Here is a 21,025-nt window from a genome sequence, read left to right as displayed (position 1 = left end):
AAAAAAGGGGGGAAAAAAGAGCCTTACAACATGTTGTTTGGAAATGGTTCAACTGAATTGACTAGTCTCGATCTAGTGTGTGCGCATAACAAAAAATACACTCCAAATCTAACAGCAAACACTTTTTGAAGTGGAACTTCTTTGCTGACATTTAGTAAATTTTTCCTAGCATAAATCTCCTTCATGGTGACAAAAGTAGTGTAATGGAAGTGACGTGGGTGGCCTGTGTTGGCTGCGCATGCGCAGAAGCAAGAGGACAGACACAACATTTCTTGTAAATGTATAGTAGCATTATGTTAAAAAAAAAAAAAAAAAAGAAAGGCAATCTGCAATGAAGGAGCCATTTCTATATTAGAACCAGTTGAATAGTAGTGGAGCGCAAACTTTTGAAGCTTGGCCTCCCTCGGTCTCGCTCCGGGGACGCACGACATCACGTGACCCACGGTGTCATTTGACACCACGTTGCCATGGAGACACACCCGAATCCCAGAAAGTGTTACTGTTGCAGAGGACTCACGCGATCCCCGGCATTTAATTTAAATGCCTTGGGGAGGAGCACGGGACCTCTGCAACCGCTCTCGCCCCCCCAACTGTAGTTGCAGTAAACTCCTTTATTTACAAACTGCCTCATGTTTATACCGCAGCTAATGAAACTGCTGGAGTGAGGCCTGGCCTTGTGCATTTCACAGAAGTTGACAGGTGTTCCAAAAAAATATGTGTATACAGCCAGGGTCGACAGGTTACGGGGCAAATGACCAGGTGCAGTTTGAAAAGCCTATTGTTACATACAGTAGCAGTCTTTGAAAGGGGATCAAGCAGTTGCATGTCAGCCTCTATTGGTGTACTTATTCTTATGTGGGTATCTTTTGCGATCTACATTAAAACCTACAATGATTGATATAAAGAGTTAGGACTGCAAATGTTTAACTTCAGTTTCTTTTACCTAGAGAATAGTAATTTCCAAAAATGTATATATCGAATCATGTTCTGTCCAGTGATGCAAACTCACCTGTTGGTGACACTGATTGGTTAGAGGCGAGCATACCCTGATGCACACTTGTCTAACAGTTTGTCAATTACAAGTCATAGATCAAACAACAGATTTGTTGATCAGGGCAGCACAAACAATGCACCAGTCGAGCCTCACCATGTTCTCCATAGTACAAGTCGATATAATAAGATCACAGTCACACACACGTATGTAGATTTTTATTTCAATAACACCAATATTCACAGCGCTTTACAAAAGAGAATATATTACAGGGAATTAAAATAAGTGGAAAAAACATCAAATGAGACAATAGTAAAGGAAATCCCTGCCCCAGAGAGCTTACAATGTAAGTAGTATGTTGGGAGACTTGCAGGAGAAGGAGGAAGTGCAGTGGATGTCATTGTTACTATACAAACAGCCATACCTATTATTACAAAAACTTGCATATTTTCTGTATTCTAAAATAAAAAGAAAAGACCCAGGTTCCAGTGCAAAATGTACATTTAGAAAACTTACACACACTGAATATACTGTAGCATATAATATTTCATCACTACGGAGTTCATAAGATATTACAATTACTTTACTGTACAGTCTTGTAAAGAACAGAAGCGCATATTGCTGCTTTCGGTGTACAAGTATGTGATAAAATGCAACCTTTCCATTTCCTTCATGTGGCAATTAACCATATAAACTTTGACCTGCAGACTATGTGGAGAAAACTCCTGACTTGTAAATGTACCATTGAGGTCAGAGTCTCAACTGAGGCAATACCCAAAATAACAATGGTAATATTTTGTTTTGTTATGCCAAAGGTATGCATTGGAGGTCACTTTTCACATTAAAGGAATGTAAGTAAGCTACATCCTGTATTTGGGTCAGGACTTTTTGAGGGGGAAGTTAGAAGTGCCGAATTCCAAGTATCAACAAGAATATCTATATAATGATTCTGAAATTACTAAGAAACATTTCTGCCACACTTTATTTGCAGCCCAATTATTTATTGTAGTTTAGATGCAAGTTACTTTTTCTTTGCTTCGGGTATCATGATGACAAACGCAATATATTATTGTGACGGTGACTTTGTGATAGGCTATTAATAATACACACAAATATAACTGGGTTGAACTGAACGAGACTTAGATATGATAAAATATAATTTATTCCTTGAAAAAGGTGAACACACGAGATTATACAAATAACAGACAAAATATGGACACTCACTTAAGATGGAAATGATGAAACAGTTATATCTGGACTGGCAGTTCATACAGCAATCTTCATAATCATCAAGACACGAAAGACACATGAAGACATTTGAGTAAGGGGTGACTCTGGCTTATATACCATTTCAACCCTTCTCTTGCACTCAAGATGCTGAGTTGGCTAGAAAAAATCTCCTTGAAGCAGATTTTGGCTTCCATTGTAAGTGTGAAGTATCACACTTAAAAACACTCAGTTCCTTGGTTCCTGCCCCCAGTATAAACAATTAGGGCAGTTACCTTTTGATCACCGGGCTATGTTAATTCTGGCAGGATGCTCTCCCTGCCCTACTAACATAGCAGATGGGGGTCTGCATTTTTTCAGAGCAGATCCAAATACACTGTAAATAACTTCATAACTTCAGTTCAGTGATACTTACTGGCACGCGAGGCATATTAATACATTCCATCACGCATGACGCTCCCAATGAGACGAAATATTACCGTGTAATACTAAAATTAAGAGAGATATTAATATCTGTCTCTTAGGACCGGCTAAACATCAGGTGTCTGTAATCCTTATGTGCGAATCAGTCCCACGAATACACATATGTAGCTTTTAGCACGTTCAGCCGAGGACATCTCATAATATTCTTATATTTAATAAGGTCACTCATTCTGTAGCCCCACTCTAAATCAGGGGCGTTTGGCCAGTCTACCAAATGGAGTGTCTGGCAGGATACTATGGTTTGTAAGTGTGAGTTTTAACACTCACAAACCACTCCAGCTTCCTAAACATTTGGTCGCATTCCTTAGTAGGCAGGCATCTTTGAGGGTAACTTAAACAAAGGGCTAGAATCACTATTCAACTATTAACCCTTGCCCTCCCGGATGGATCCCAGTGTTTGTGTGGTGCAGTCACTGGTACAGAAACAATACATTTTTACAGGGGAATAAACAGTTGGATGGCTGAAGCAAAGCAAAAAAACACATTACTGGACCCCAGTCCAGTTAACCCCTTGCTTCCCAGGTGAGAGTAGAGGGTGGCCAAATGGGGTGTAACCCCTTTAATCCCGGACCAAATCCTCTCTATCATGACAATTATACACAAGATATTTCCAGATACCATTCTTGGGTTAACCTTTGTTACGCAGTGTTCATATATAATATGTGAACAGGGGTATAGGAAACAGGCAGAGACATTCTTAATTTTCTTGATCCTCTTTCTCTGTAGCCACAGCAATCTCCTTTTAAAAAGAAAAAAAGGGCATTTTTCTCAAAGTTAAACACAGAATCCAGAGTCAAAACCAATGTTTAAGCTTCAATAAAAGTAATTATTATGGGATTCTTAACCTTTTTCTGGGATATGTTGGCTATGGCCCAATATGCAAAACTAGTCTCTGGTAAAACAAAATGTATCTGGTTTAAAATATGATCTGACAATGATGAATGTCTGTATAAGGAAACAAAAGTGATTTAATTTCTTCTTTTCCCCATCCTGTAAAACTCTCATATTTGTATTTCTAGAATTCCTTAACCCCTTCACTGTTGGATGAGGCCTGCATAGCATTTCTTGCCCCTCTGGTAGTGAAGGGGTTAGGATTCCCAGAAGGACTGTAAATAAATAAAAATGCAATAACTAGAACATACCTGCCTCATTATTAAAAGGATGCAAGCTACGACTGATATATAAGAATATAGATAAACAAGAAAAGAAGAAATAGTTACAGTTAGATATATTGCAAACACACATGCTGTCACTGTGTTGGCTCTGATCAGGTTCCCCTAGGGACCAGTATATATCTGACAGATTATCTTCAATATGTCTACACTGGCACTAGCATATTTTACATAATCTATTTTAGAATGTCGTCCCATATCAAAGAAGCTGTGATATAACTTATTTCCACGAAAACCGGTGTCATTCACCTTACCTGGTCTGTATCAATGACATCGACATCCACGTCTTCATTGCCCTCATCTGCATAGGTATTTGGTGATGGTGGATTTATTGAAGGTCCGTGGCTAGCAAAGACATGGGACAGTTATCAATGAATTTTCCTATAGCCACAATATTTTGGACCCAGATCTTGTACCCCTTCTGATATGTACCAAGCATCCTGGTGCTGTACTATTCCCATTTGTAGGAGCTGAAAACCTTACTGAGTGGATGCCTTCAGGGCATCAATAAACATACAAATAAATTAATCACACAGTCAAAGTCCAGACCTCAACCCGATTGAAATGCTGTGGCGGGACCTTAAGAGAGCTGTGCATAAACAAATGCCCACACACCTCAATGAACTGAAGCAACGTTGTAAAGAAGAGTGGGCCAAAAGTCCTCAGCCATTATATATGGGGTGGGCAAAATACCTGCCACAGGTGGTGACCTGCTCCCCGGCCCCTATCTGTGGTGGCGAAGGCAGCTGCAGAGGAGACTCAGCACGGCGGGAGCCCACCCAGGTGGTCCTAACGCGAAACTTAGGACCAACAAGAAGTTGGGCCCAACTTCGTAATCACCGCTTGGGTGGGCTCCTGCTACCTTGTTGTCTCCTCTGTTACTGCCTCCGCCTCCTGCACCAAAGGTAGAGGCTGGGGGAGAAGTGAGAAGAATGAGGGGGAGAGGATTACAGGACAAGGGGATTTTATTGAAGACCACGATGGGTGCTTACTGGTGGAGTCGGAGGTGAGGAGACCAGTCCTGCCCTCCTCCAACCGCTCCCAGTGGTTTTTCCCCCCCACGCTACATAATACCAAGTATTATTACCTGTATGAAATTGCAATGTACCAAAATGACTATTGTACTTATTCCCCTGTCTCCCCTTTTCTGTACCCCACTAAAAATGCTGAAAAATAAAGTTATTTAAAAAAAAAAAAAGAGAGAGAGAGAAGGGGGGGGGGGGGGAGGAGTGGGTAAAAGAGAAAGGGTAAAGGATATGCAGGTGAGAAGCTGGTGAGGAGGGGATCTTTGGTTAGATTTGCGTTTCACAGACAATGTAGATTCTACGTATGTGGCCTGTGAACCTAACCAAACAAAGCTTGTGAAGTCGCCCTCAAGCCAAAATAATTGCTACCCCTGCACTAGATGCACCATTTATAGCACATCATATGGATGAATAAACTTTCAAGTTGATTCATTCTTTCAAGTGCCAGAAGGTCACAGCCCCCTCCAGCACCTCTCATCATGTGAAAATTGTATTAAAATCGGAAATGTATTCATAATGATATTTGTTCCAAATGCTAGCGCTATATATATATATATATATATATATATATATATATATTCAAAAACAAATACTCTATACCGTTCTGTGGCTAACGAAATGCTTTTAGTTGTGCCAGCTTTCGAGATACACTGATCTCTTCTTTGGGCGCACAAATAAAAGCATTTCGTCAGCAACAGAACGGTATACGGTATTTGTTTTTGATTATATATATATACCTATACATACATATTATAGCATAGAGCAGCGGTGCGCTAACGTTTTGAGCTGCGGCCCCCTTCCTGGAGCTGCAGCGTTCGCGCCCCCCCTTTCCCAATGTCTCCGTGTCAAATTACGTCGTTGGTCATGTGACATCACGCCACGTGAACCCACCGCGTCTTTTGTTGCGCCGATGTGTTGCCGAAGATCTGGCTGGCAGCAGGTGAGTTACAGAGCCCTCACGCCTCCCCCAGCATTTAATTTAAATGCTGTGGGGAAGAGCGCTGGGCCTCTAACCGCCCGAGCGCACCCCCCTAGAAATTCTCCCGCCTCCCAGTTTGCGCACCGCTGGTATAGAGTATTTGTTTTTTACACACACACACACACACACACACACACACACACACATACATTCCATGTTTTACAAGAGACATACATTTAGCAATAAAACAAAAAACATAGAAGGGTGTAGAGAGCCTCGAAGCCTGCACTACTGTATCAAATATAAATATAATATATAATATCCTCTAACCTGTAGCTATTCCTTTCCTCTAATAGATGCAATGACATACTGTCTTCTGATTTCTTCTCCTGAGACTTTTGCCTTTTCCCATTCTTAACAGGACAATGTGTCATCTGTGCCTCAGATCTGCTCTGTTCTCTCAGGCCTATTTCTGGAAAGTATTCTGTAACGCAGAATGCAGAACTGTAAACATTCAGATACCACAGACACCACAACTGCTTATCAGACTATTTCACAGTAAAAGAGAAATGTTCCACAGCTTTAAGAGCATTATTAGGTCTTTGAAACAGATAAAGATCAATATTTACCAAGCCATGCTGGGCCATACAGTAAGTCTCTTTATGGCCTGTTAAAGTGAATTGACCACAAGGTGTCCTCCAGCACTGGAAGTTCTCTTATGGTATATCGCTAATTAGTAAATAAGAGTCAAAATATCCCAATGTTTCAATCTCAGGTTGTCAGCATTTACTGGTAATCTCCCCTTTTAGGGAATTGTTCTATATTGTCCAATGCAGCGGATCAGGCCGTTTTCAGGCCAAAATTCCCTGTTGACTTAAATGAAGAATTCCGTCCGAAAAATGCCCAATCTGCTGCTCCCGACAATATAGAATTAACTCCTTGGTGTCTGCCTCTATATTTACCGGACCCCCTTTAGATCGAGGCATATATGTTCACATTCACTGGGTGCCATCTAAATGAAGTTGCAAAGCATGAGAGTAAGTGTGTAAGAAATTGCTGAGGAGTCTTGTGGTGTCGCTTATCTAGGGCAGGTCAAGCACCACTGAATGTGTAACGTATCCGCTATTTCTGACTGCTCGCAAGACTGTTTTGTTGCAGCTGTGTTTTGCTTCGTTTTAGATGAGTAAATAGAGGCGGAAGTGCAGCCCTGTTTTGCTTATTAAAACATTTCAATTGAAACACTTCAGTGCCAGAGGGGCCAAGAAGGCGTAACAGTACAAGCCGCTCTCACAGTGAGGAGCTCCCAGCCACTGAGTATTGCCTGACATGGAGTTGTAGGTCCCTCTTGCAGCATGGAAGGGCCGAGACCACTTGATGTAAAATAATTTGTTAAATATGTCTCATATCAGCAATTTTACAATCTCCCTATTCTGTTTGTGACACAAGATACACACAGATAGTTGCACAGCCCCTGGTAATATGCCCGGTGCATTCTGCTAACATTTGAAAAGCTATTTAATGTCACATTTCATGAAACAACAATTATACAAAACGAAAGACAGAGGAGTAATTGTACAACAGATCGTTTACTTTGTATACCTTTTAAGTACACAGTGTTCACCTCAAATATAAACAAAAACTTGATTTGTGCGTAAACCGAATCAAATAGATGGCAGGAGTTGAAATATAAGATGGCAGGAGTTGAAATATAAGATGTCAGAGTTGAGCTGGCGTGGAGTAATGCAGGGCTACACCATTGCTGCATCATTCTGACGGTGAAGCTGGAAAACCGTGCAGCCTTAGGCCTCGGGCATGGTGCCTCGGGCCGCGCTGATCAGCGCTCCTGCTCTGCCTCGCCTGCTCAAACTGGAGCTTTTTTGTGTCCTGGCAGGCGAGGCAGTGAGCGCGCGTTGGGGCCGGGGCGGAGGCGTCGGGAGGCGGATCAGGGGCGGGAGGCGGGGCTTGTCCCTCACTCCCATTGGATGTGAGCGGTCACGTGACCGCTCCTCCGCTTCCCTGAGTGGCAAATTTTAAATTTGCCTGTCTTTCCAAAATACCTGAGCCTCCGCACGCATGCGGAAGCGGCTGCTAAAGCCGCGCTGATGACAGATGCAGGGGGTAAGGGCATCTGCTCAGCAAGGCTCACCGTAGCCTTACTGGTTCACATTGATCTGCATGTTACCTTGTTGGCTGTGTAAATATGTCTGTGGCAAGGTTTAGTAGCTACAACAGCTCTGCAAGTTTGGGGCTCTCAATGCCCCTCACAATAAGACGGTTGTATTTCACTCCACACTGCACTTCCAGCAGGAATGTTGGTTCGGCTCTAATTTGTTTCTGTCACTTTGTATATCTTCGCTTTGTTGCTGAGGGCTTCTCTGTTTATTTCCTTACAAGGGGTTATTATCTGTGCCAGCGTCTGGCTTACGCTTGGGGAAAAATAACTTAACATAACATAAATCATGTGCTTAAAAAAAAAGAACCGAACACAAAAACACACTCCACCAGTAGTGCAAATGCATATTAAGCTAGGGTTGCTCGACTGATACAAGTTTTTATTGGATCCTTCTAACATCTCTTTGCTGCTAACCCGCTCATAGTATCTTACCGAGGCATTGCAACTATATTTCTTTAGACTGGAATACTGAGGCAATCGTAATCCATCGTATCATATAAAACTTCAATACAAACTGGAATGTAGAGCTTTTGCTTATTGAAGTGCAGTTCCACCTACCCCCAAAGTGAACCAAGTGCTGGCAACATTTTAAGGGGTTAAATATTGTTTACTGTTGATTTTTATTTTAATGCAATCGGGCAACTATAAAACATTTGTATTACATCTACAGAGTGAAGGAGTATTAGGTGATATCATTTTGTTTTTGTTTTTAAACTACATTGCCACCCTAGCTCCTGTGACTAGTTTTAAATATGAAAACTAGAAAAAGCCCACCCTTCCACCAGCACTCAATGTCTAGTCCTGACCCCCACCCGACGTACGTTTCGCAGAGGCGCTTTGGGAGGCAGGACTGGACTGACGCCATGACGTTTGTACGCAGCAGCAAGGGGTTAGGCGCATTGGAGTGCCGGTAGGATCCACAAGTCGCCGTGATACAGGTGTGATACTTTAACTTGTTGCGAGTCTGCATCTCTCAATATTGATACTGTATTATTTACGCATTGCGCAATGAGATGTGCCTAACGCCACTTCACGAGGGTGTTAGTAGCAATATGTTAGGCTGCTGGTTTAGACACATTTTTATAGTGTTGTCTGACTGCATCAATTGGCATTATATTCTATCAGTATGTTTGTGGGTTGATTTACCAGCTCTCGGCTACTTGTTTCAGTTACCCTATCTGTCTGCGATACACTTGTTCCTGATTACATATGAGTACTTTGTGATAGTTAGTAATAAGCAGGTCATTAGCTATGTATTCATTTTGAAGGCTATAACTTGATACGGATTCGATCCGTGCCTCTGAGCTACATAAACACATTTTGTGGGCTCATCATAGTTGCTTTACATGTGTATTTCCAAACAGTATCTTGCTATTCTGGTTGTTTTAAGGGGCCATAAATTGATACGGACTCTGATTCGAGCCTCAAGGCTTCTATACACATTGTGTGCCCTTATGAAATAGCTATCACATATGGTAATTACAGACTTGGAGGGACAAGTATATGTCTTATAATTATACATAACTATCAGTCTTCACGCTACCTGTTCATTTTATACAGGTTTCTTTTAATCTTCACTTTTAGTGCTGTACCCAAGGGGTATCAATGATTTACCGTGACCTATTTAGGTCTTATTCATTATTAGGTGAATCTTTACTTGTTATCTAGGTATCCCTTGGTTTTCAGTTTTTGACATTTTTGTACACAGCGTTTTTCTTGTTCTATATGTTTGGTCACCACAGTGATTTACTCACTTTGATATACTTTAGGTGTATTATAATTTATATTGTAATTTAATTATTTTTTTACTTTAATATCATTAAAATTGATTTTAAATAAATAACCATATCATTTAATACATTTGAGTGCTTGTAGAAGGGTGTGCTTTTTCTAGTTTTCATCATTACCCCTTATCCCCTTTTGCACCTCTGTATTTAGTATTATATATCACTTTCTTTATTAAGCTGAAGCGAGAGTTTTTCCCTTCCCTTCCCCCCCCCCCCCCCCTATTTTTACTAGTTTTAAATACTTGGGCATATGGTTTGACTCCCAGTTAACATTTGGGATGCACATTGATACCCTGACAGCCAAAACCTATGCCAAACTAGGTGTACTTTACAGGAACAAATCCTCCCTAAGTGCTGGTCAGAATGTGTATCGCACAGCAGATGCTAATGCCAATTATTGACTATGGAGACATAGTATACGGCTCGGCACCCCAAACCCACCTTAGCAAACTTGACACCCTCTACAATTCAATTTGTCATTTCGTTCTCCAATGCAACTACAACACACATCACTGTGAAATGCTCAAAGAACTAGATTGGCCATCACTTGAGTCTAGGCGCAAAGTTCATCTTTCCTGTCTTGCCTTCAAATACTTTCAGAACAGGCTACCCACCTACTGTATCTGAACAAGCTCCTCACCCCTACCACATGCAGCACTTATCACCTGAGATCTAACTCCAAAAGTTCATGGTCCCAAGGCTCAACAAAGTATCCGGACGTTCCTCCTTAGTTTACTATGCACCCCAAAACTGGAACAATCTACCAGAGACTCTCACATCCACCAGTCTAAGTTCTTATAAAACTAAAGCTGTCTCACATTTTAATCTGGTCCGTAACTGATACATACACTTATAACTTATATAATCTCTAACTGTGCATGCTATGTATTTATATATAATGTATAACCCTGCTCACTTAATGTAACCATGTATTTGTCATCATAACTCTCTGCCCAGGACATACTTGAAAACGAGAGGTAACTCTCCATGTATTACTTCCTGGTAAAAACATTTTATAAATAAAAAATAAATGTTAGTATGTAAACAAATGTCACGTCCTGTGTTTACTGCTTAATGATGTTAAAGGGCAAGGAGAAAATCCCTGATTGACACCTTCACCTGTTATACTCTTTATCTGTGCTCCACAGTGTATATGATTTGAAATGATACACCCCAATACAGGGGTGGCCAGGGATCTACTTAAAACCTGACATGTTGGTGGCCCTTGAGGACTGGAGTTGGCCGCCCCTGCCCCAATACATGTAAAAAAATATATATATAACCAAAATGAGTGCATTATTAGAGGTTCTGAGGTCAATAGATTTGTTATGGTTCATAATTTTTTATGTATAATAACTTTCACGTGTATAAAACTGGTATACATTTGGTAATTCACAAATAATATTCGGAAGCGTGGACAAGTCATTGATCTGGAGTATGAGAACGTTACCATGGGGTGGTTTCCTCTTCAGGTGCTGGGCTCTGCTGGAAGACACGTGCTCTTTGGAACTAGAGCTGCCTGTAATGGAGCTCTCCTCGTCTTGGTGATCGAGCAGAGAATTACTATACACAATCAATGGGTGCCATTCCTCTCCTTTGTAAAGCAGCATCCGGTCACCGGCAAATCTCTGCAGGTATCCGTACCTGTGGGAAAGGACAGAGCAAATAAGCAAAAACCATCAGTGACAATGTGGGTTAAGTCCAACTCAGCTGCTACCCAAAACTGCTTCATTCCTGCATGGAGCCTTTTCACAGAAACTCATTACATCGAGCAGTTTTTCAGATCCCAAACTATGCTCACAACAAAGGATGTGCTACTAATCTCTGATTATTCATCTGTAGAATATTATCTAAGCAAACTCACCATGTCTTCACAATCTGTCACCTAGAATCTACTGTACTGTATGCAAGTCAACCAGGCAGTCCTGGCATTGCATACTGTATTCACATTGGTGTTGCCATCTGACTTCATGTTAAGAGGACATGCTTATTGAGTAATGTTTTTGTTTTTTTAAACTGTACAGTATGATGGGATATATTAAAGCCCAAACTGTCTGAATCTGCCTCTCTTTATAAAAAGGGAAGACTCACCCAGCCCCTCCATCTAACGTAGATCTTCAGACACGCATGAATGATCATGCCGCCTTGAAAAGGGGTTACAAGTAGATATGATAGCAAATTAGCTGGGCTTCGGGTGAATTTGTGAGATGAGATCATCAAGAAAATCTGGTCAGGTTCAGAAGTATGAGTTGTGCATGGTAACACTGGAGAAAACAATATCTAAGAAAATGTGATCCAGAACAGCACATGTACTATCCAAAATAAATATTCAGAATTAACTCCTCCTGTTACTAATTCTATATGGTACTTATGTTACGTCTAGAAAATGTGTTTATTATCCAGGAGTATTCAGTAAACATTTCATTCATGGCTATTGCCTCTAAAATATTTTATTTCTGTAAGGAATATTCTCAAGATGTTGCACAGACTGTTTACTTAACATCATTCACCTTAACCCTTTGGCTGAACGAGTGGCCTGCAATGCACAAAAGCACAAGGATTATCAAACCTCAAATTAGAAGGGACACTATTCAAAAAAAGCTTTTTCTTTGGAAGAGCAGATTCACTTTTTGGTCCACTATGTTTTTCTTTACAAGAGAGGCTTTACTTTTCCTTTCCATAATGATCACTGTCTGTATAAATGTTGATTTGAAGTAATATTAAGATAACTCTGGCCACTCCTGTGATTTTTAGAACAGCTGCTTTATAACTCAAATTTGATCACTGTATGTTGGAAAACAAGTGTAGTCTATTGAGCAATTTAGTCCATGTCTCCTTACATATTAATGTTTAATAATGACAGTCTACAGTTAAACCTGCACGGTGACTATCATGCAATACTCTTTCAAAGGAAACGATCATGTGGCATTAGGTCTGTCTTGCATGAGCAGGTGTTAGCTATACCCTCTGTTTTAAAGCTGCAGACCAAGCAATATCCTACATGTGTGTTTTTTTTTTAATAAATCAGTTCTGTATGAGAAAATACTTTTAGCATTTAAAACAACAACTCTGAATGACATTTTTAATGTATTATAATGTAACAAGCATTTTTTGTTTATACAGCAACCATTTACAAAGTCACACCCCCTTCCTCTTCTGAAACGGGCTCTGGCACACCCCTTTTTGAGCCCTGCCCTCTTTCTAGCAGTGCACCAATGGTATCTAGTGACTGCCTAGTCACATGATCTTCCCCACAGAACTTTGCATCTTTGATCTTCTTCTGCTGCATTGACAGCTATTTAGTGAACCCCGAGCCGAATCTTCGCCGATCGATCACAGGAAAACGGATCGATCGGCAACTTAGCTAATTACGATGCACATATTAAAGGGGGGGGAGAACGACAGCGTGTACTGCTGCTTTACACTAGACATGAAGTAAGACCTTCAGTTATTTCACATATTTCTATCTTTTATGTACAGTTATTGAATTAAAGCTCTGCCAACTTACACAAGCCTCTTGTCCGCTTTAAGAAGTTTACTAGAGAACTCACTGATGAGGATCAGGAATGCCAGGTTAGGGGGTGGGAGGCGGTCTTCTACTGCTGCTTCTCGGAAAGCAAACTCAATCCCTCGTCTAGTGAAGGAGCAAAGGAAACAAGAACAACATATAACAGAGAAGTAGTGTATACATGTTAAACACACAGGCTCTTTTGAATCAAGCTTCAAAAATGGTTTATGCTATGAGAACAGAAGAAGGAACCATTATTTATTTATTTTTAAATCTCTAGATACCTTTTGTTTCATCCATAGAAAACAAAGTATTGCAACAAATCTTTAACTCGAGAAAATCTGCCTAGAAATACAGCCCCTTCACCTCTACGGCCCATCCTATTTCTGTTCTGTTATCATGAAGTTGCTATTTCCAAATAATCCTCCAAGACCCTCTATAAATCAATAGGTGTGTTATGGCTTTGTGATTCAGAGGAACTACCTGACCCAACTAGATATTTTTTTAACCTAGTAATTTGTAGGTATTAATGCAATCATTTACCTGCTAGCATTGCATGATATGATGGAAATGGATGGTCAAATACTGACATCAAGGCCCCCCCATTGACCAAGTCGTGCCATGCCCTAAGACACGTTGCAGTGACTGGGCTGTGTCCTGCCACGATGGAAGGTGTCTTATGGCATAGCACCATTCCATAAATATGGGCCCAAATCTCTTCATAGCTTTCACCACCCTCCCACTTATTATACAACACAAAGAGCAGGTGCAATGTTTGCCCCTTTATCCCTTCACCATAACATTAAAGCTACCACTTTTCTGTAAGGCCCAACCATAACTAGTTTACATGAGCCTTGCAATAGATATTGGGAAACAAAGTATTGACTGCTCTAATGTTAATAGGTGATACATTATTTAAAAGCCATGATGCCGTCTACAGTTATTCCTCATCTATTGCAATAAGCCACTGGGTAAACCAGGGCACTCGGTAGCTTTACAGAACATGTAACGTAATAAATAACCACTTGTACTGATTAATGTAGCACATCCCATGCAAGGAAAAAAAATAACCATCTGTACCACGTACTTGTGCATCATCGCTACAGATTCTCTGCATTTCACATTGTCCATGCCAAAGGTTAGAGAAAAGCGGCGAGCCAGCTCCTTTATGTTAGTGAATGAAGAGGAAGGCTGGATGGCAGTGCCATGTACTTCTCTCTGCTTCTGGAACAGCTGCAAACACATCAGCAAGCCAAATAAAAGCTGAAGCAACGCTGCAAGGCCGCAGCTTTTTAATGAACAAGGGCCTTCTGTTTCATGTACATTTCTATTCATTTTCAGCTGTCTGTAAATGATCTTCCTTCCTTGTACCTAGAGGTGCCATTAGCCAGGGCTTTCATGGGCATGCTAGCAATTGTATGACTTTGCTCCACACCAAGGAAGATAGCTTGAGATGTTTTACATTATATGGGCACATCAACAAGGAATAAAAGCTAAACACACAAGAGTCAAGATAAATGCAACTTGGGATGCACCAACTCTATGGGAACAAGAGCAACAAACAGGAATGGTAGGGGGTGCTGCAAGCAGAAAAAAACCTAGTATGGGTAACTGCATGTAGAACAGAAGGGAAGCTGAGCACACCGAAAGAAATGCAATAATTATACAAAGTTAATTTTATTGACTTATTACAGTCACAAACCATGGATGGTTGGTTTGTGACTGTAATCAGTCAATTAAATGAACTTTTTCTTTTGGTGTGCCTAGCTTCCCTTCTGTTCCACATCAACAAGGAAACATGCAATTTCTCGTTAGTTCAGGCCGCCATAACCACATGTAACCATTTGTTATTATCTCCTGTGACTTTGACTTGAAAGTCAAAAAGTTAAGTGTTGTTAACATGGATAATTTTACATGTCTCAAAGAACAAGGTGGCTTTACAATGAGAAGCCATGCTTTTTAATGGGGAAAGCACGGGCACAATGAAGGAAAAACACTTTGATGAAAGCTCACAGTGAAGTATATATGTATCACTTTCGCACAAATTAATTAAAGATAGACAGCACACAAAACCAGCATATAATGGGATACAAAAGTGGTGCAATGTGGAACTGAGAGGACCCTATTTCCCCTCAAACAATAATTCAAAGAAAGACAAATGTTCCCAGCACGCAAAAAAAAAAGGGGGGGGGGGCAAAAAGGCGGGAATATGCCAAACAAATTTTAATGAACAACAAGGCACAAATCAACATGAAAGTAAGTAATGAATACAAGCGCACCACATAAAGGATAGGCGGGAGAAACCAGGGAAGGGGAGTGAGGGGTGGGAAAATGGGAAAAACAAAACGTAGTACAGGGGGTGGGGGGCGGCCAGCTTTATGTGGTGCGCTTGTATTCTTTACTTACTTTTATGTTGATTTGTGCCTTGTTCATTAAAATTTGTTTGGCTTATTCCCGCCTTTTTGCCCCCCCCCTCCCTTTTTTTTGCGTACTGGGAACATTTGTCTTTCTTTGCATTATATGTATCACTTTGCTCAGCTCCTGCTGCTATCTGTGAGGTTATTGTGAGGTTTTTCATCGCATTCTTACCTGTTGGAGGCACAGGATCAGCGCTTTTGCGCTCTCTATTCTGTTGTTCTGTCTGGTACGGCTTAATGTTTCTTTTATTATATCTCCAAAGTCATTATAGGTCTACAATTGTCAACAAACAAAGCTGTTTAATGTATTGTTACCATTGTTATCTTACACAGTATTAGACATTTATTTGCAAATTGTGAAAAACAGTTAATATAATGCAAGGCTTTAGCTGCAGTATTAATATGATAATTAGCAGGTAATAATAGGTTTGGTTCTTTGTTTTTTGGGAGACATCTCATACACAGGTACAGTACTACTTTACAGAAACCTTTACTGAAGAAGCTAGGTTTGTCATTTACCTTCATGTATTGCTTGTAAATCTCTGATGCTGAAGACATTTCCACTACATTATAAGTGATTAGCTTGCAATAAACAGCCAGCAGACTTCTCCTCCTGTGCAAACTGATCAAGTTTAAGTCACCTTCTTTCTCTGATGCAGCCGCCGTCATCCGTTGTAAGGTGCAAAAAACATAGTTTTAGCTTTTGAGGATCCATTTAAGTAAAATATAGCTCTTCCACTACAACACAGTGTGACATATTGACTGGTTAAATAATATAGAACAGTGACCAAATACCCAAAGGAAACAAGATTAGTCAATGTACGGTTCAGTACAGCTCAACCCCTTTATAACGCTGTGCTTGAGGTCCAAAGAATCACATCGCGTTATAAGCGGATCGCGTTAGAAATAATGTACAATTGTATGCATCGTACAATAAAGTATTTAAGATATCAATAATCGTGTTGTAAAGTATTCATAAATACGAAAATTGGGAGCCACGCTTGCATTGCGTTATAAGAGGATTCGCCTTGTAACGGATCGCGTTATAACGGGGTTGAGCTGCATTATGAAACGTTCGCTCTAAAATAAACATGTTGAACGCAATGAGTCTGATATGAATGCTTCTCAATGCCGTCTTAAAAATGCAAAGTAAATTAACAGCAATCATGCTTAGTGGGTTCAATAAAAGTAATTGATGTTCTAAAATGTCGTGATAATCTAATTACGCAAATAAATCTTTTTGTTGCCCGTAAAAATACAATATTGACAATGTGGCTGTTGTCTAGGTATGGTGGTGCATCTTCCATCAATATCAGATAGTAATGGCACAAATTACTTGAGATTATATCCATTATATAGTTGAATGCCTTTTACCAGAATTTGTTGGTTTTTCTGCTTTCCCGCAGCCAGTGGGTTCAATCCGTGCTCCGCACTTTACATTGGAGCCACCCTAACTAACCTCCATGTTGTTTTTACAGGATCGGAACCGGAGGGCGGCCTAGGACGTTTGGCCAAAGCGCAGGTGGCGATCCGCCACCACTACAACTCACCGCCAGGCAGGTCGCCGCTTGACATTTCGCTGCGTGCATGCTCCTACCCCAACTTCATCTTTAAATCTCAATGTCCCGGGTGGCTGCCACACACGTGAATGTCCCGCCGCTCTGATTCACCATCTTTAAATGTCCTGCTAAACTGGCGTCGGTGCGACGGCCGCGAAACTCAGAGCGGTGAGAGCACAGGACATTAACGAGGGCTCGTGGGACTCGGAGTGGTAGCCACAAGGGGCTCTGTAAAGATGGCAGCCGCGTGGGCATGGAGATGTAAAGATGGTGTCGGGCACACGTGGCTAAATGCCACGTGGCGACCAGACCGGCAGTGAGTTGAAGTGGCTGCAGACCGCCGCCGGTGCTTTGGTCACGGTCAAACGTCCCTTTCCACTGGAGGGTTCTCAACAGCAGAGCCGCACTATTTTCAGCTATGGGGAACCCCCACCTTCCGAGATACTTACTTGTGAAGATATGGGGAACCCCCACCTTCCGAGATACTTACTTGTGAAGATATGGGGAACCCCCACCTTCCGAGATACTTACTTGTGACGATATGGGGAACCCCCACCTTCCGAGATACTTACTTGTGAAGATATGGGGAACCCCCACCTTCCGAGATACTTACGTGTGAAGATATGGGGAACCCCCACCTTCCGAGACACTTACGTGTGAAGATATGGGGAACCCCCACCTTCTGAGTTACTTACGTGTGAAGATATGGGGAACCCCCACTTTCCGAGACACTTACGTGTGAAGATATTGGGAACCCCCACCTTCCGAGACACTTACGTGTGAAGATATTGGGAACCCCCACCTTCCGAGACACTTACGTGTGAAGATATGGGGAACCCCCACTTTCCGAGACACTTACGTGTGAAGATATGGGGATCCCCCACCTTCCGAGACACTTACGTGTGAAGATATGGGGATCCCCCACCTTCCGAGTTACTTACGTGTGAAGATATGGGGAACCCCCACCTTCCGAGACACTTACTTGTGAAGATATGGGGAACCCCCACCTTCCGAGACACTTACGTGTGAAGATATGGGGAATCCCCACCTTCCGAGACACTTACGTGTGAAGTTACCGGTAATAATTCCTAGTTTTTAAAGGGGGTTAAATGAAAACTGCAACCGATGATGTTGCAGCTTCCCATTGACCTGAGCAGCCATTTTGTTTACCATGAATTAGATTTACAGCCAGTAACATCACAGGTACGTATCTTGAGAACTTGGGGTTCCTCAAAGCTAAAAATAGCGGTGTTTGGTTTAAGGGGACACCCAATTCCCAACCTGTAAAGATAATTGGGGCTTATAAAAAAAAAAAGAGTAGATCTTTTAATTCTGTCTGAGAGCTAATGTTTAGTTTTAGGAATAACACAGAAACAAATATGTGTAATCCGTTTATTTATGCTATCATTTTTATTATTGTAACTGAAGTTATTGACATTTTTGTTTTGAAATTTATGTCAGTACGGAATTTGTGTGTGAAATTTAAGGGTCTAATTTTAAGGTTAACATCATCATTGTCACATGAGAGGAAAGAGAATGAAAATAAATGTTTATTTCACTCACAGAGCTACTGATATCTGGTATTCTATTTGCAGAATAACTTATACTGTAGGACAAGTGGAATGTTAAACATGATGACTGTAAAAAAGCTGAAAAGCAAGGTCAATATAAATATTTTGGTTACATCAGACAAAACATCAGAGGAAACAAAGAATTAAAGACAACCAATTAATGTCTAAAATAATTAACTCTATATGTACAAATTCACCATTAGAAACTGAAGGGATGGATTTTATATTTAGGATTTGGGAAAGAAAAAGGTATTGAGACAGAACTGTTATATGTGATGATACAGTCTATTATATTGCCATTTGTATTCATGCTGCTAATGTTTAGATTATTATATTACTTATGTTACCAATGTTTTCATTTATCGGTACTACCAAAATTCTAATTGCTGAATCACGTCCCCAAAAAATCTTCTATTTTTAACAGGGGATTTGTAGATCGATTTCTGTGATTTAGCATCTATTTTGTCTGTTATAATCCATTTTGGCATGTCAGATGGGTCAGAATCTATATTGTAAAGAAACTGTGAAATCTGTTGACTTGTAGAAAAGATAAGAACAAGAGAATTGTTTATGGGACACGGGATGGTGCACAAAACATACTCAAGGCTAGGGCTCGGTGCCCAGTCTTTTGTTTAGATAACCAATGAAGGACAATATGTTGTTCTGCTAATATTGTGTATTATCGCTTTTTCTTATTATTTCATACCAACAATGTCCGTAGAGTTTGGCTGCTAACCAGGAGGTTTCTTTATTAGGTTTTGCCTAGAATATTTTTCTCAGAACGAATGATACCATCAAAAGCAACAAATGGCATACTTTTTCATAGCTTGTATGCCTACTTACTCTGTATATCAAAAGGTTTATAATTTTGCCTCTACGAATAAGGATTTGGAACTGCTAAGAAATCTCTGCCCAGTGCTTCCTTTCTACTGAAAGGATACACAAGGATCTATATGCAAAGAAAAGGGAACTATCTTCTTCCATCATCTTTTGAGTAGCTATGTACTAAAATCCGGCTTGTTCTACTAGGGCAGATTTTGTCAGGAGCGCAGGACACGATCTGAAGTTATGGGGAATGGAAGGGGTGACTCCTCCCCTTCTGTTCCGTCATCAGTGACGGAAGTGGTCACGTGATCGGAGGGCCAGATGTCGGGCATCAGATATGTTCTGTGTACGATTCTAAATGTAATCTCTATTAGGTCCGTTGAAGCTGTACTGGTTTTAATCTTGTTATATATCCTGCCTATGTTATCATTCCTTTTTTTTTTGTCTCGAGTTGATCTGCAGTAATAATACATTAATTATCTATTATAATATAATAGATAAAAGCCTGTGAGCTTGACAGGTCATACTTGTTCTTGAGCTCTTGGAAGTACAGGACAGCTTTGCTTGCTGGGTTTACCATGTCTTTAATGGTTTGTAGCTCATTGGTTCCCAAAGTTTTAAAAGAACTAGTAGGGTTGCCTACTGAAAATGTAGGGTTCGCTCTAAAGGGAATGTATTTAGCTATGTACTGTATGGCTTTGAATTCAGAATTTTTCACAGCTTTCTTTACACATTTATAGGTTAAAAAATCTTATACAATGTTGATCTTAATACACGGAAGAAGGACAGACTAAGATGCATGTGGCGTGGGTGAGGCCATCTTGGTTTCCAGTTGGTGGTTCGACTAGGTGCTAATTTATATTACAGTCTAAGATGTGCCTGAATAGGAGAGTTAGGCTGTACTATTGAATAATTGGGATGTTAAAGCCTCCTCTCTTTGGATAAGTACAATTTTTCTGCTCTCCCCCAAAGTTTTTCATCACCCATATTTAGGTATTAAAAGTACAATATGTTTTATTCCTAATAATCAGCCTAATTTTTGCCTTAAGGGGAGCGTTGGAGCAGATATAATAGTATTGAAAAACAAATCATTTTTAGCAAACAAATTGTAGCATAAATGGGTGGTTTTTTTATCTGGCTGAGATTTCTATCATCCCCCCCGCCGTGTGCGCACTGTCCTCTCAGACTTTGCCTCAGCTTCTCTGAGCTTTTCTGCCTTCCTGGGTGTTCCCCCTGCTCTCGCGCTGAGGTGCGACGTAACCCACACATCGCGCGACCTGATGGTCTGTGTGCTTGGTGCCAGTCGATCCCTCCACAGCGTGCAGCTCCGGTTCCCCTCTGCGAAACATCCCACTCACTCCAAGGTCT

At 40.8% G+C, this 21,025-nt stretch overlaps 1 protein-coding gene across 4 annotated transcripts in view; it reads right to left on the bottom strand.

The window, feature by feature from the left end:
* Positions 1 to 1,194: 1,194 nt before the first annotated feature.
* Positions 1,195 to 21,025, bottom strand: part of LOC142489583 (cohesin subunit SA-2-like) — a 98,774-nt gene continuing 78,943 nt past the window's right edge. For all 4 annotated transcript variants that reach the window (XM_075590605.1, XM_075590607.1, XM_075590606.1 and 1 more), the window contains 8 exons: positions 16,222 to 16,352; positions 15,875 to 15,976; positions 14,373 to 14,518; positions 13,286 to 13,411; positions 11,228 to 11,421; positions 6,148 to 6,301; positions 4,128 to 4,218; positions 1,195 to 3,440 (listed from right to left, as the gene is read on the bottom strand). In XM_075590605.1, the coding sequence (XP_075446720.1) occupies positions 3,399 to 3,440; positions 4,128 to 4,218; positions 6,148 to 6,301; positions 11,228 to 11,421; positions 13,286 to 13,411; positions 14,373 to 14,518; positions 15,875 to 15,976; positions 16,222 to 16,352 (986 nt within the window). In that variant the 3' untranslated portion in view covers positions 1,195 to 3,398. The remainder of the gene's footprint in view (positions 3,441 to 4,127; positions 4,219 to 6,147; positions 6,302 to 11,227; positions 11,422 to 13,285; positions 13,412 to 14,372; positions 14,519 to 15,874; positions 15,977 to 16,221; positions 16,353 to 21,025) is intronic.

Source organism: Ascaphus truei, chromosome 3 (genome assembly GCF_040206685.1).
Source record: "Ascaphus truei isolate aAscTru1 chromosome 3, aAscTru1.hap1, whole genome shotgun sequence".
In the NCBI taxonomy this organism is placed as follows: Eukaryota; Metazoa; Chordata; class Amphibia; order Anura; family Ascaphidae; genus Ascaphus; species Ascaphus truei.
This window is presented reverse-complemented; position numbering and strand designations above follow the sequence as displayed.